The 15,777-nt window shown below is 40.6% G+C and overlaps 1 protein-coding gene across 2 annotated transcripts; it reads right to left on the bottom strand.

The window, feature by feature from the left end:
* Positions 1 to 8,465: 8,465 nt before the first annotated feature.
* PRSS37 (serine protease 37) lies at positions 8,466 to 14,172 on the bottom strand. 2 transcript variants are annotated; one of them, XM_032643140.1, is made up of 6 exons: positions 14,146 to 14,172; positions 13,690 to 13,804; positions 11,650 to 11,791; positions 10,111 to 10,364; positions 9,360 to 9,496; positions 8,466 to 8,720 (listed from the first exon to the last, which is right to left on the bottom strand). In XM_032643140.1, exons 2-6 carry the CDS (start codon positions 13,721 to 13,723, stop codon positions 8,580 to 8,582), a joined length of 708 nt encoding a protein of 235 aa, XP_032499031.1. In that variant the 5' UTR covers positions 13,724 to 13,804; positions 14,146 to 14,172; the 3' UTR covers positions 8,466 to 8,579. The 2 variants fall into 2 exon arrangements, with proteins under 2 accessions (XP_032499031.1, XP_032499032.1); XM_032643141.1 differs by lacking the exon at positions 14,146 to 14,172 and having other exon boundaries at positions 8,580 to 8,720; positions 10,114 to 10,364; positions 13,690 to 13,723.
* Between the last annotated feature and the right edge of the window lie 1,605 nt (positions 14,173 to 15,777).

The following is a 15,777-nucleotide window of genomic DNA, read 5'->3' as shown; positions in this document are numbered from 1 at the left end:
CTCCTTTGAATCTTGTCCATTTTTGTATATACTTTCTCAGCCTTCTTTTTAGGCTTATTTGAACACATTTTCTTTGGTTCAGTTCTAAAGGATCTGTAATCCAAAGGACAATACTTGATATACTTAAAATTTGTTTTTCACTTCTACTTTCATTAACATGTTCTAACACATGTCTTTTCCTTATCCAAAGCTGTGAACTGAGGTATGTGCTAGCCACATGTGGATGTTAGTCATAGTTCAAGGGAGGGATAGCTCCACTGATGTCACTGTGAGCTGTGTGAGGTCAAGCACCATCTTTGTCTTCTGGAAATGATAATATTCATCCTTTTCAAGTATGGAGATGCTTCTCTAGGGTTATATTTTTAGTAGTAGAATGAATTTTCCACTATGCCATGCCTATTTTTGTACAGCTCTCTGTTGTGACCAGCTGTCATAATGATAATAACCTAACATTTGTATTGGGCTTTACACTTTATCAGGTATTCTTATATGTAGTCTATTATCTCATTTGATTTTAATAGCAACTCTATCCCCATTCTATAGATGACAAAACTCAGGCTGGAGTGATGATTTGCTTAACATCATCAACTAGTAAACAGTCAGATAAAACAGTCCCAAATGTTTGGACTCCAAGTCTTGTGCTTTTACCAGTAAACCTTAAGTTCCTCTTGTTCATACTTGTAAGACTTCATGCCGGGATTAGCCTGTGGAATGCTCAAGTTTGAGAGTATTTTTAAACAGGTGAAATAAGCAACTAATCTTTCATGTTTGGTGTTGGTGGGATGCCTGGGAGTCAAGATCCAAAATCATGACAGACTGAAGTATCTATGACTTGCTTTTCTTAGGGACAAAACACTTGCGTTTTCCCAGTCATCTTTTGGGGTTGGATTTCCTTCCTTTTCCGTGCGTGATTTAGCTCATGATGGATGTGAGGCTACTTTGTGTTTTATCCAAGAAAACAAATCTGGAGGCAAATCTGTGCTTTTGAATTGAATCTTCTGTAATTAAATCTTTTATAGTTTGCATTCTCCGAGCTGCAGCTGGATCCATGTTCATGCGCATAAGTGTGTATGTATGTGTGTAGGTCTTACTACTTCCCTTTCTGTTATGTGGTATGATCTCTGATGGTGCAGCCTAGAGGGGGACTGGAAAAAGATGTAAACAATACAGAAAGGTAGAAAATGTACAGCAGCATTTCCCATTCCACTCCTTATTAGTCCCACTGCCCAGATGTGGTCACATTTTACCATTTGTCTTAGTTCTTCTGGTGATTACTTTCACATCTCTAAATAATATTTTGCCTTTCTTACTTGGTTTATCAACTTTGAAACTGTAACTTTTGAATCCCATTCATCAAAGTTTGGGAATCATCTCACTTAACCCCAAATTTATTCCCCTCTCCTATATTTGATTAGTTTTATTTACTTGTCATTCTTCTGATTACTAATTTTGTAACTTCAAGTAATATGTTTTTCACTTTACTTTTTGAACCATAACTTATGACAGTGTCTACAGAATCTAACTATGTAGAAATTAGTGCTTTAACTCTCATGTACTTTTCCCACATCCCAACTCATGTGTCCAACTTGAAATGACTTAAGGAGGAAATTAATTTATTGGAAGGAAATTGGCTATCTTTTAGAATCAATGGGAAGTCTGGAGAGTCAACATCAGAATGGGAACCAAGAGGGTTTAAACAGCTGAGAACACAACCAAGTCACTCTAGAGGGACTGATGCTGGCAGCAACACTCACATTTCAACTGTCAGCATTATGTCCTAGACAGTGCCACTGCCTCTGTGAATGTGTCCCTTTGTGTCATAGTACATAAGCCCTAGCTAAGAGCTTCTGGTTGGCTGATTCTAGGTCACACACCTGCCCTAGATGACAGGTCCTGTGGTGAAAAAAAGTCTGATTTCCCTTTGGCTTCTAAAATATGTATTTTTAAATTAGATGAAATAATGTACTCAACAGTGAGGTTAAGTAGCAGAATCGATACAGCAGACGGTCGATGAATGAACTGGAAGGTCAGCTCAAAGAACTCTCTCAGAAGGTATCAGGAAGCAATAAAAAGATGGAAATAGGAGAAACAGTCCAAAAAATTAAGCATATAGATTGAAGACGAAAGGAACCACTGGAGGCAACTTTCTCTCAAAGAGAAAACGTTAGCAATATATAAGCATTTTAAGAGCAAAGCTGAAAACTTTGCTGAGGGGCTTTCCTTTAGTGGGAGCTAGTAGAGTGACTTCAAGAACTTCTACATTTTATGTTAAATACAGTTATCATATGAGCCAGCAATTCCTCTCATGGGTATATAGCCAAGAGAAATGAAAATATATGTCCACACAAAAATTTACCAATGAATGTTCATGGCAACACTGTTCATAATAGTCAAGAAGTGGAAACAACCCAAATGTCCATCATCCAATGAATGGATAAACAAAATGTGGTGTGTGTGTGTGTACATGCACACACATATTCATACGATGGAATATTATTCAGCCATAAGAAGGAAAGAAGTACTGATACATGCTATAACACAGATAGACCTTGAAGCATTATGCTAACTGAAGGGAGCCTGTCGCAAAGACTGCATATTATATGATTCCCTTTCTATGAAAGGTCCAGAATAGGCAAATCTATAGAACCAGAAAGTTGATCAGTGGTTTCCAGGTGCTGGGGAATAGAGGTATTGGGTAGTGACTACTTACGGGTATAGGTTTCTATCAGGGTCATGAAAATGTTCTAAAATTAGATGGTGGTAATAATTGCTTAAGTCTGTGACTATTTGAAAAACCACTGAATTATACACTTAAAGACACATTAAAGAAATTAAAGATGTAAGTATTGGAAAAGAAGAAATAAAACTCATTATTTTAATATATGATTGTCTACATAGAAAATCCCAATAATCTAAACAATTTTAGGAAATAAGTTAATTTAGAAATGTAGCTATATATAAGGTCAATACCCAAACGTTAGTGTGTTTCTATATAGCAGTATGAAACTAGTAAACCTGGGTTTTCAGAAAACCATTTTTCGCAGCCTCTAGTGTGCTATAAAATTCTGGGAAAGCTTTAGTTAGTACAAGCTTCATGGTGAAAGTCAGTTTCAGGTTCTCAATCTTGGCTGCATATGAGAATCACTTTGGCAGATTAAAAAGTATCCCAAGTGCCCAGGTCTTGCGCAAGAGCAATTACATCAGAATCTCTGAGATAGGACCCAGGCATTATGTCTTTTAAAGTTCCTCATGTGATTCAGATGTGCAAAAAAGGTTAAGAAAAATAGAGTATTAATCTCATTGAAGTTCTCTTAGCATAGTATCACTGAGATGAACTTATCTTGAATATAAGGTAAAAGATAACTTTAAAAAACAGGTATCAACAGTTCAGGCTTTTTTTCTTTTAATAAGGTTTTATTATTCAGCACTGGATAATTCTGAGGAACTAGTAAAAGAGTTGGAGGAACATCTGATGACAGCAGCATTCACTTCAAGGCCCCTAGCTTTGCAAACTGGCTTTGGGTTTTCCCAGTATCCCCACAGGAGCAGTAACCAATCCAAATCCTTACTCCTGAGATCCATGTCCTGGATGTTTCCTGGATGGATCCCTTACCCTCTTCCCTTCTTTTGTCCATTCATCATCATCGCCTTCTGGGTACATTCAGGCTCCGGAGCCACATTTTGTCACACTTTATTATTACAACTTGTCATAAACACATTCCTCATCCTCACTTTCTCACCCCTGATCGTGGCATTTTCACTGTTCTCTATTTATCATGATATCTCTAGGAGAGCAGACACCACCTTTCCCAAACACCTTTCAACTCTATTTTCTGCATTCCCAAGGAGAATTCTTAGAACCTGCTCAAGTTTTGGGGATCCTTGTCAAATGAATCTCAATATGTACTCTCTTTGAAATGTTACCCCAGTGCTCCCAATTCCACTTTAGTTTTCTTTCACAGTACTTATCTGACATACATTTTAAAATTTAACTACCTGTACCTTTCAACTAGAATGTATACTCCTTGAGGACAAGAATCTTTTTCTTTGGTTTTCTTTGTGTCTTCAGTGTTTAGAATAGTAGATATTGTTGAATGAACAGCTATGGGCACCAAAATGGAGCCATAACATATATACTATTTCATAAACTGAGTCTTATAATTTTTATGACAATACATATTCTTTTACAACACCATTTTAAATGATCACACGTATTATTGTGTATGGTGGTACTGCCTTTTGAGAAATTAGCGATACTCTCTGGCCCCCACCCCACCAGTTTTTGCTCTCTACAGTGCTGCAGCAAACATCCTTGTAAAACTCTAAAGGTAGAAGGCAGAATGTGCATAATTCGAAGGTTTATCATATATGCACTGCCAAATTTTTGTAGAAAATGAATATGCACTTCCACCAGAAGTGGGATCCTAATTTTAAATAGGGTTAGTCAGACAAGACTTCACTAAGAAAATATTTAAACAAAGATTTTAGGAAGTGAGGCAGGTAGCCATGCAGGAACCTGGGGAAAGTGTAAAAGTTTGAGGTAAGAAAGTGTCTAATGTGTTCAAGGAGGAGCGAGGAGTCTACTGTGGCTGGAGTAGAGGGTGTAGTGGGCACTGAGGTCAAAGGGGCCATGGAGCCCATGATTTTAGGGACTTTATAGACCATTGTTCGAATTTTATCTTCTATTCTGAGTGAGATGGGGAACGATTGGTGGGTTTTTAGCAGAGGCAAGTGACAAAACTTGACTTAGGTTTTAAAAGACCACTTAGGTAGTTGTACTGAGAATAGGTTAAATTTAGTAAGGCAAAAGTAGAAGAATAAAATGGGTTGGGGTATATTGCACTGCTCCAAGTTTACCGGGGTGGTTGCAGTGGAGACAGGGAGATGTGGTAAGATTGTCGAAATGTTTTGAAGATAGACCTGGCAGGATTTACCTATAGATTAGATATAAGATATGAGAGATGAGAGGAATCAAAAGTGACTCCAAAATTTTTGGCCTGAGTAAATCGCAGGATCATCAGCTTGTCATCAGTTCATATGGGGAAGATCGTGGGTGAGGCTGGTTGACTTGTGGGTAAGACTTGGAGTTCAGTTTTGAACATGTTAAGTTTGAGATATATATTAGATATCAAAGTAGACTATATGAGTAAAATACATGAGACTGGACATCAAGGGAAAAGTCCAAACTGGAGATATATATTTGGGAGCTGTTAGATTATATATCATATTTAAAATCTTAAGACTAGCATAGATCAGTAAGGAAGTGGATGATATGGATAAGAGAAGAGGGCCAAGACTAAAACTTGGGGAACTCTGACGTTAAGAGGTTAGAGAAATGTGGTGGAATCAATAGAGGAGACTGAAAAGAAGTAGCCAGTGAGATAGATGGAAAAAAGATGACGTCCTGGAGGCCAAGTAAAGAAAATGTTTCCAGGAAGAGGGAATGACTAACATTTTCAATTGATGTTGATAATGTCAAGTAAAATGAGAGCTGAGAATTGACCTGTGGATTTAGAAATATACAAGTCATTGGTGACTTTAGAAAGAGTAGTTTTAGAGGGAGTGCTGTGCAAAAGCCAGATTTGAGTTGGATCAAGAGACTGGGATGGAGAGGAATTGGTGAAAATAGACAACCTTTTCAAGAAGTTTTGCTATAAATTGTAGGAGAGAATAGCAGCCGGGGCAGGGGACATGAGATCTAAATACAATTTTTTAATGGGAGATATAACAACATGGTTCTGTGTTGATGGGACTGATGGGAGGGGGAAGAGAGAGAGAGAGAGAGAAAGAGACAGAGAGACTGAGAGACCGAGAGACCAAAAGAGAAATAGTACCAGAGTGATTTTCTTGACTAGAAGAGAGGGGATGGGATCTAGTGAATAAGTGGAGCCTTCGCTTTAGATACAAGCTGTTAAAATCTGCACAGAATCATCAGGAAAGCCTATGTCAAGAGCAGAGTCATTTATTAATAATCGTTCAGCTAGGGAAAACTTTATTAAGAACAGAACATCAGTGATGTCCACAGAAGGGGAGTTACAGAAGGTTTTTTAAGGGCTAGCTCTTATGATTATAAATTGGGTGATCTTTGCTGGGTGAGCTTTTGGAAATGGGCAATGGATAAGGATTGGTCACTTTTAATTGGCTTTGGAGCACAGAGTGCATTCAGTGTTTCTTTTTCCATCTGGATTCTGAAAGTTTTGTGGTCATTTCTTTCCAGATAGGTTGTGGTTTGTTCTTGCTTGTTTTGCAGAATTGATAATTTTCTGACAGGTGGGACTATGGATTTAATTTTCATTTCTCAGACTTCCTTTTGGTCATCCTCTGGCTGAGGCTATAGGACAGATGATTTTGAATGGTGATCCAGATCTACACTGCTGTTTGAGTTATCTTTTGTCATATTGGCAGTAATTTTGATTTAAACAAGTCCTAATCTTTCTTGTTGCTTCTATTGCATAATTGTTCTTTGCATCATTTGAGGAGACAGCAGCCGCATGGCAGCATTTAAGGGAGTTTTCACACATTTGAACATAGCACAGTTTGCAATCTACTTCTAAGAGTGATTGATATGATTTATTTATGCCTAAGTCATAGGCAATGGGAGTAGAGGAACTACTTCGCCTGGAATATTGTTGCCTTTGCATTCAACACTTGAAGGCTTGACTTCAACTCAAGGAATTTTTTTTTAATGGATCTAAGTTTGTTAAGGTTGTGCCTTGACCAGGTTGCTACCTTAAAAGGAAAGGGGATGTTGGCCTTTTTTTTTTAATGTTTTCCTCTGACATTCTTTTTAACCTGATTTACATTTCACAGGGTCAGGAAGCAATGCCAAGTGGCAAGACAGTATTAGAAATTCTATTTTGGAAGTGTGATGAGATTGGTGGGAAGTATCAAGGAGGCTTGGATGCCATTCTAATAAGTTTAGATATTCTCAGGGCAATTGGACACCATTGAAGGTTTTTAAATCCCATTATAAAAAGCAGTTCTTTTAGGGGCTGTGGATTTAAAAGTTGTATTAGTTTTCTGTGGCTGCTGTAACAAATTACCACAAACACCTTAAATCAATAAATTGTATTACCTTAAATCAATACAAATTTATTATCTTACAGTACTAGTAGTAGGTCAGAAATTTGACAGATTTCACTGGGTTAAAATCAAGTTGTCAAGGATTGTAGGACTAAGGTCCCCATTTCTTTGCTACTTGGTGGCTGAGGGTCATTTCCAGTTTCTAGAGACCGCTCATGTTCCTTGCCTTGTAGCTCCCTTTTTCCATCTTCAAAGCCTGCAGTGGGGGGTAGGTCCGTCTCATGCTTTGAATCTCTGCTGCCTCTTCTGTTGTCACGTCTCTCTGGCCAAATATTCTGCCTTCCTCTTCCACTTTTAAGGGCCCACGTGATTACATTGGTCCCACCCAGATAATCCAGGATAATCTCAACGTCCATAAGCATAATCACATCTGCAAAGCTGCATTTTCCATGTAAAGTAACATATTCATGGGTTCTGAAGATTAGGGTGTGGACATTTTGGGGGGGCATTATTCTGCCTGACACAGACGTCATTAAAGTATAGATTGTATTTTAAACCTTGGGAATAGAAAGTATTACTCAAGGATAGTGTGGGGTTGTTTCCTGAATCTTCATCTGCTGGGACATTACTTTAACCTTCCTTGTCCTATGTGACCAAATCTCTTGGGTATCCTGAATTCCTCTATCACTTCCAGATCTGGGATACCTGGAGAGATGTTTTACCAAGTTCTCAACCAGAGGACTGGTACCTGCTTTCTTGACCTTGTTAATCCCATGGTCTGAGGCCAAACCCAATTTCTGCCCTTCTTTCACCTCCTCTCAGCTATCTCTACCTCTTAAGCTCTGCTGCTGCCCTGATACTGTGCTCTCCTTGGATCTAAATGACTTCTTCATCTTGCTCTGGAGCTGCCAGGCCTCCCTTTGGACTTGTCACTGTCCAAATGTCACTGTCAGGACAATGTCACTGTCCTGACATTTCTTTTCAACCTCCTACCCATCCACTAGCTCTCTCCCTTCAGCCTGCTGCATTTTTGGGAGAGTTTATTTCAGTACCCAAGATCTGAGACACAATTGAGAGCTTCAAGCCCTTTGAATGTTAAGAGAGGTAGCAGGAAAACAGAAGCCAGCATCTGTTGTGATGCTATGGACTTGCCTATAATTTCGAGGCTAAGAGCACAGGGCTGAAAATCTGACATTTTGGGGTTCCATTTCAGGTTCTTATATTTACCAGCTATAATAATGTTAAGTAACCTATATTAGTCTCAATTTTCTTATTTGTAAAGTAGGAATAAACGATAACCTCAAAGGCTTGTTATAAGCATTAAATGAGATCATGGATATAACCCAGTACAGTGTAGAAAGTGCTTATTTCATGTTTTGTTCTTGGTTCTTCAGATCATTATGGGATATGGACAGAGACACAAACAAGAAAACATAGGATACTGGTGTGATACATCCAAATATTTCTATTTGGATGTTTTATTTTGAATTTGGGGAAAGTTGCGGTTAGTATTGTCAATGGCAGAGCCACTGGGATGCAGAGGGAGTAGTTTGGTCCTATTTGTCTTTAGTGACGTTCTCAATCCAGGTGATATATTTCTGAACATTGGTGTAGATGCCCACATCCCCTCCCATGAAGTGTCCGACCTCGATCCCCTGTAGCTTGCCTTTGCAGATGACAGTAGCAACGGCCACCTCCTACAAGGGATCATGCAGAGAGAGGGAGAGAGACAGATATGGTCAGATCTTCTCCCTATAGGAGCCCTCTCGTCCGCAATGTGGATGCGCCCTGTCTAGAGGTAGCATGCTGCCTCAAGAAAAGAGCACTGAGTTGGGAGACTGGAAGCTTGAGTCATTTATCTAGCTTTGTCGTAACTAATCTTGTGTGACATTGAGAAAGTCAGAGAAAAACCTTGCTAGAACTCACATGTAGAATGAGTCAAACTCCATTTGTTTGAACTGGTGAAGCCAGTTTCAATTGGTGAAAAGTTTCAGTTAATTTTTTAAAAGCAATGCCCGTTTCATAGCTGCATCTATGAGAATAAAAACCTAGCAAAGTGTTATTAACTCTAGATACTGCGTGATGCCCTTTAATGAATGCAGACATCTCTAAGGAGGGCCCTTTACTGAAGGTAATGGGGGGCTTTGCTGCAGCCTTATCAAATTTTCAAAAAATTATGAAGCTGTGGGCTTTCAATTTTTTAAATATCACGATTAAATAGTTAACTGGACATATATAATACAAGTAAGTGAAAGTTGAATAGAGAGAAAAGATAAATAGTTAACTGGACATATATAATACAAGTAAGTGAAAGTTGAATAGAGAGAAAAGATTACCCCAAAAATTCGACTGAACACTTTCACAAATTTAACGCATATGGAGTTTCTGTGGCTTTTTCCTTGTTTGGTTTTCTGGCAGCCTGCATCAGACATCATGGGGGCCTCCAGGTTCTGCCTTAAATCAGGGTGTCTGCCTGAGGGAAGACAGGGATAAAAGAAACCTTCCTGTTCACAATTTTTTTTCACAATTGTTATTTAGTGCTCCAATTACCACCTTCTATTTCAACTGGTGTTTTGTGTGTGTCTGAGGAAAATAATGAGACAAAGGGAAGACATGATTTTGTGCATGGTTAGGAGAGTTAAACTTGAGGATTTCGAAATAGCCTTTATGTCCCTTTAAAAAGCAGAGTTTTCTTTCTTCTCTGTGTCTGTTCTTGGAGGCATAAGAGGTGACCTGACTCAAGTTCTCTGGTGTCCTCCACATGTTAAGTGAGCCAGTATGGGAGAGGGGAGCACAGACTCTTTAACGTGAATTGGACCTCTGACGATCAGGAATGGCGTGGCCTCTGTGCAGAGTCAGGTGGCCTGGTGGCCCCCTCTGCCAAAGCTCTGAAGAAGCAGTGGAGCATTAGTTATCCTGGGAAGGGAGGGGCTTTGGACTTCTGGGAGGGTCTCTTTTAGTCAGACCCCTCATATAGTATCTCCCTTTGGTCTCCATCCATTCTCCTCCCTTCTCAGCTATACAGACATGGGTGCTCCTCTTCAGGGATAACTGATGACCCTGGTTTTCGGTGGGAGGTGCACTCACCGCTGTTGTCTTGGCTCCAGTCCAAGCCTGAAAGCATACAGATGGTGCCTGGCTTGACGGTGCTGGTGGCGAGGGGAATGGGCTGGACTTTATGGTTGAGGATGGCGGGCTTAGCCAGCCTAATGAGCATGAGGTCATCCTGGGGGGAACTATGACTGTAGTTCCAGTAGCGGACAATCTGGATAGGGTCAATTATCTGCTCTGTCCCATCTCTGATTCTGATCCTGAGATTTCCCAGCATCACTTTCAGGTTTCTGGAGGGATAAAGGGTTGGAAGTAATCATCATCATCGTCGTCAAAGCTGATGTTGAATGTTATAGTGTGCCAGATACTTTGCCAAGGGCTGTATCTGGATTCTGGATTACGTCATTTACCACTCACAACAAATCTGTGAGGTGGATTCTATTTTGAATCCCCATTTTACAGATGAAGTAACGAACGGAGGCACATAAGAGTATTCACCCATGTCACACAGTTGAGTTGTGGAGCCTTTAACCACTATGTTTTTTTATGTAGTTTCCTTAATGTAGTGGAGAAGAAAAGGATGCACGGCGTAGAAATATTATTTTCCCTCCTTTCCAGCTCCAGCCTATCAGATTGGGTTATTTCCATTCTGGTGGAGGTAAGAGAATGAGGTGACTTGAGTGTTGGGTATCTCCTGTTTGCCTCATCAGATCTACTCACAACTCTTTCATCCTGCTCTGTACTTTGGAAGGTGATATATGTGGATTAAGTCAGTGGGCTTTCTGGTCCTCTAGCGTTTGATTCGTATTTGGCCAATAAGAAGTACCAGAAAGTAAGGGGAGGGAGAAGGGAGAGGTTGGAGTATTTATCCTCCCATCTTTCTTCCTGTAAGGTTGCCACAGGGCGTGGCTGTTGGCTGTCTCTTGACCAATGGTTACAGCCCCTATCAGGCAGTACCTGCGCACAGCACTCTCTCTCTCTGTCTCTCTGTGTCTCTCTCTCTCTTTCTTTCCCCCTCTCCCCTTGTAAACATTCTCTCCCCCGCTGCTTTAGGTCTAGGGGTAGTAACTGCACCTTTCTAATACTAAACACGGGGGGACTGAACTATTCCCTGTGTTTTCCCTATAACGAGACCATATCTTTGTCATTAGTTCTTTTTATGAACTTAATCAAATTTGAGTGTACCATCAGTTACCTGCTGGTCCCTTAACTGACAAAACACATTCCTATTTGCCAGTAAAAAACTTTAAAAACCGAAGGGAGACTGAGGAGGCATAGTACTTAGAGCGGGGCTCCACAAGAGCTGCACTGCTGACGTTTGGGGCTGGGTACTGCTCTGCGGTGGGGCTGCTCTGTGTGCGGTAGGGTGTTTAGCCGCATCCCTGCCCTGGCCTCTGTTCGCTGGGTAGGCGCCCTTAGCACAGCCTCCCCCCATCCCTCACCCCATTGTGGCAGCCAAAGATGTCTGCCTTTGCCAAATGTAAATACCCTGGAGGGGAAGCTGCCTCTACTTGAGAACCACCGACGCAGAATGAGTAGTAGCTGTTGTAGTGGGTAAGGATGCCCAGCACTCACGGTAGGTAGCAGTGAGCAGGCGCCAGCACCCAGTTGCTTTTGATGAGGACACCCACACAGGGGTTGAAGTGAGACTTGAGGTATACCAAATAGGGGGCATGGTCTTCTTTCTGCACAGATGATTGAGCGGGGAAAATTGTCCCTGAGAAACATATATAAGATGTTCTTAGAACGAATAAGACAATCAACAACTTCCTAGTTGAATAGAAATATGGATGATTTTAAAGAAGTAATCAGTTGGCCAGGAAATGTGAACATGTTTGACATTTTTTTCCGAATCAAAATGTAAATCAAAATGACATAGTGTTTCATCTAATATTTATACTAATCATTTTTGTTTAATATTGGTAATATTCAGTATAAGAAAGTACAATGAGAGAGACTCTCATTTAGTGCTTATAGGAATGGGAATTTATTCTATTTTCTTGAAAAGTGGTTTAGAAATGGGCATCAAAAATTGTAAATGGTTCGTCACCTTTGACCTAATATTTCCAAAGCCAAGAATTCTTGATTCTAAAGAAATAATCAGATGTAGACAAAGATTATTAATAAATGTGCTCATTTTAACACTATTTATAATAGCTAAATGGTTGAAATATGAGTGTCCAATGCAGTAATGTTGGACATTGAAATACAAAAGTATATGAACAAATGGAACGTCATATATATTAAAATTGTATTTGTAAAGAATATTAAACAGCAAAGGAAATATTGATAACCTTTAAGTTAAAAAATAAAAATGTACATTAATCCAGTAATCTAATTGTCTAAAAACAAGTAAAGAAACAAAAACCATTAAAAATAAATAAAGCCTGGGAGTAAATTCAGACAATGCATTAGCATGTGTTGACTGAGGTGGGATTATGAATGATGTTTATTTTTTCTACTTTTTAATATTTCCAAATTTTCTAGTATGAACATGCAGTGCTTTGATAAATGAATTATGTTATTAAAAAAAAACTAGAGCGCTTCCCTGGTGGCGCAGTGGTTGAGAGTCCGCCTGCCGATGCAGGGGACGCGGGTTCGTGCCCCGGTCCGGGAAGATCCCACATGCCACAGAGCGGCTGGGCCCGTGAGCCATGGCCGCTGAGCCTGTGCGTCTGGAGCCTGTGCTCCACAACGGGAGAGGCCACAACAGTGAGAGGCCCACGTACAGCAAAAAAAAAAAAAACCAAAAAGAAAACAGCAAAAAAAACACTAGAGAATAAAGAGGAGGAAGGCTGATTCTAGTATCAGAAATATTGTTCTTGTCTCAGCTGCCCTTCGTTCTTATGTTAATCCTCCCCAAGCCCAGTCTTGTACCTTACCACACCCTTCTCTGTGTGGTCACACAGTTAGAAACCCCAAGGAAAAAAGGGTGGAGTATTATTAAGGACAAGAGACATTGAGCTCTTGTTCTAAGTGCTTTACATGGATTTATTTAATCTTCACAATGACTCTATAGTGTAGGTAGTAATATCCCCATTTTGACTGTAGAAACTGAAGCACAGATAGATTAATTAACTTGTCCAAGCTCACACAGCTGATTTGTGATGCAACCTAGGCAAGTCAGGGTGTGGTGGGAAAGGCCTCACCAGCAAATTCTGCCATCAGAAGAACTTCATGGTAGTCAGGAAGTGTAGGACATAGGGCCCTAGCATTTGATCTTTTGCTCCCATGTTCTCCATTCCCTGCATTCTGAGTCTCTAAGCTTTTGAAAAAGGGTGCATATCAGATGTCAAAATGAGTACTCTGTCCTTGTGACTACACTAGGCTTGCCCACTGTGTGATGAAGCCCACATTTTGGAATAACCAGGGTGGAACACTCACTGTTGAGCATTCTCTGAGGCAGGTGTACACCATAACCTACCCCATAGCTTAGCACTGGGGCTCAGCCTGTCCCGAGAGCCTTTGGAGTCTGAGAGGGGAGACCCCTAATTATGCTTCTGACAGTTTTTCTTGACTCTTCTTTTGCACCTTCCACACATCCTGCCTCTGCCTCACTCCATCCTATATTAACCCGTGCCTTATAGGACAGAGTAGAAAGTCATGGATACATACCAGCAAGGACACTCAAACAGAAGATAAATTTCATAGCCGTCTAAATCTTTCCTTGTGAGGTGCAGAAGACCAGCAGAAAATGGAGCTCTCAGCTCAGTATTTTCCTCAGGAACACCTAGGAGAGTCAGTGGGTATGGTTAGGCATGGGGGCACGCAGTGGGATTGAAAAGCAGCTCTGGGCATAGACAGGAAGGAGGAAGAGGGCTCCAGATAGGCAGATGGAGGCCCTTCTGCTCCAGGGAAGGTGGGGGACTGTGCCTCTATTAGGGTCTCTTAGGGAAGGACAAGGAAGCCTAGTTCCTAGACTTCTGCATCCAGGTCCCTCTATTTGCTGTCCCTAAAAGCCCATTTGCCTAAAAGTAGTTAAACTGTCTGTGGGAAGGGGAGCTCCAGGCTTAGGACTTATCTCCCCATGGAGTTTTTCCGGCCAAGGCTGTGGGGGACAGGATTCTCCACCTTAGTTCAGGAAGACAGTGTGCTCAGGTTTGCTCTGAACTCCCTAACAGTTACTTATCCTTTCCTTCAGCCCCTCCCATCTTTATTACACTAACTTCATCTTTCCCAGTGGTCACTATTTCATCACTCAGCCATCATCACCAGCTTGGTCTGGCTGTTGCGATCAGCACCTTTGAGCTATGGAAATGTGGAAATGGAAAGCATTCATTGAGCGGTTGTTTTTGACAGTTGGAGAATGACTTACATTCTAGATTACATTAGATCTAGGATCTACTGAATGGCTGGTGACAATTCAGAAGGCAGTACCTTTAAGTGTTTTTTACCTAATGAAAAGATTTCTCAGCCAATAACAGACTGCCACCATCATCCCTGGCTAGTTGGGAACACAAAGAGCTAATAGTTAACGTTCACTGAGCACTTACTGCATCCCAGACACTGAGCTAAGTTCTTTACAGACATTGTTAGTGGTGATTTTATATCAGGTTAGTCTGAGATGTAAAATTAATTATGCTTTGTATCATTCTAGACCCTGAAAGCTTCCTAAACTCATAATCTCATTTCAGTGTCACAGCAACCCTGGAAAGACGAGACAGGGGTGGGGCTGGTATCATTTTTTCTTTTTTCCTGACCTGTAGGTGACAGACCTGAAACAGAGAATTTAAATGATTTTCTCAAATCACACATGGCTGGAAAGACTAGAAGTACAATCTACATCTTACTACTGGATACCCACCACTTTTCAACCACATCCTCCAGGCTTCAGCTCATTAACCAGCATTCATGGATCTGGGAAAGCTATACAGTCCCTCACATAAATTCCCTGAAGTGTGGAATGAGAAATTAACATGACACGTACTTTCTTGACCTCACAATGAACACAGAGCTACATTGGGAGTAGGGCTGGTTTATGAAATATATTTGAGGTTCCTAGACAGGATGGAGTTATGGAAGGTTTTCTGTGGTGGGGGTGGGATTAGTTAAAACAGGTAAAAATTTGGGAAAGAGATATACTTTACTTTCAGGTTGTTTTCCTAGATCTTTTGGAAAGATTCTGGACCAGGAAGGGAGTTTGAGGCTTGTTCGAGGATGTGAGGACTAAGAACAGAAAAGCAGATTTTCTGGAGGCCTTGGCACTGGGGACGCTGCTACCTGTTGATGAGCTTCACATTGGTATCTCTAGCCCAGAGCTCTGGTCCCACATATACAACTGCCTCCTGGAAACCATTGTTTGTGTCTCCTCTCAGCTCCTGAAATTGAGCATGTCAAGATTAAACTCCTTACTCCTCCAGCCTTTCAAATTCATTCTGCTACTTGTTTTCCTTATTTTAGAAGACAATTCTACCTTCCACTTTAAAAAATTTTTTCTGACCACTCAATCCCAAAGTCCATCCTACTTCCCGAAGTCTCTTAAAGCCATCCATATCTTTCCATTCACCCTGCTCTCACCCAATCCAGGCCATAATCTTGTCTCACTTGAACTAATGCATGTGCCTCTCTACTGTTGCTCAACTTGCCATTCTTTTACTCAGATTTTGTTTCTAAGGATTTTGTTTACACCAAGGATCAATACTGGAAGGAGAAGCCTCTAAATGACAGACTTGTAGAATCCTCATCCCCAGTTCTCTCACCTGC

Source organism: Phocoena sinus, chromosome 9, assembly GCF_008692025.1.
Source record: "Phocoena sinus isolate mPhoSin1 chromosome 9, mPhoSin1.pri, whole genome shotgun sequence".
NCBI lineage: Eukaryota > Metazoa > Chordata > Mammalia > Artiodactyla > Phocoenidae > Phocoena > Phocoena sinus.
This window is presented reverse-complemented; position numbering and strand designations above follow the sequence as displayed.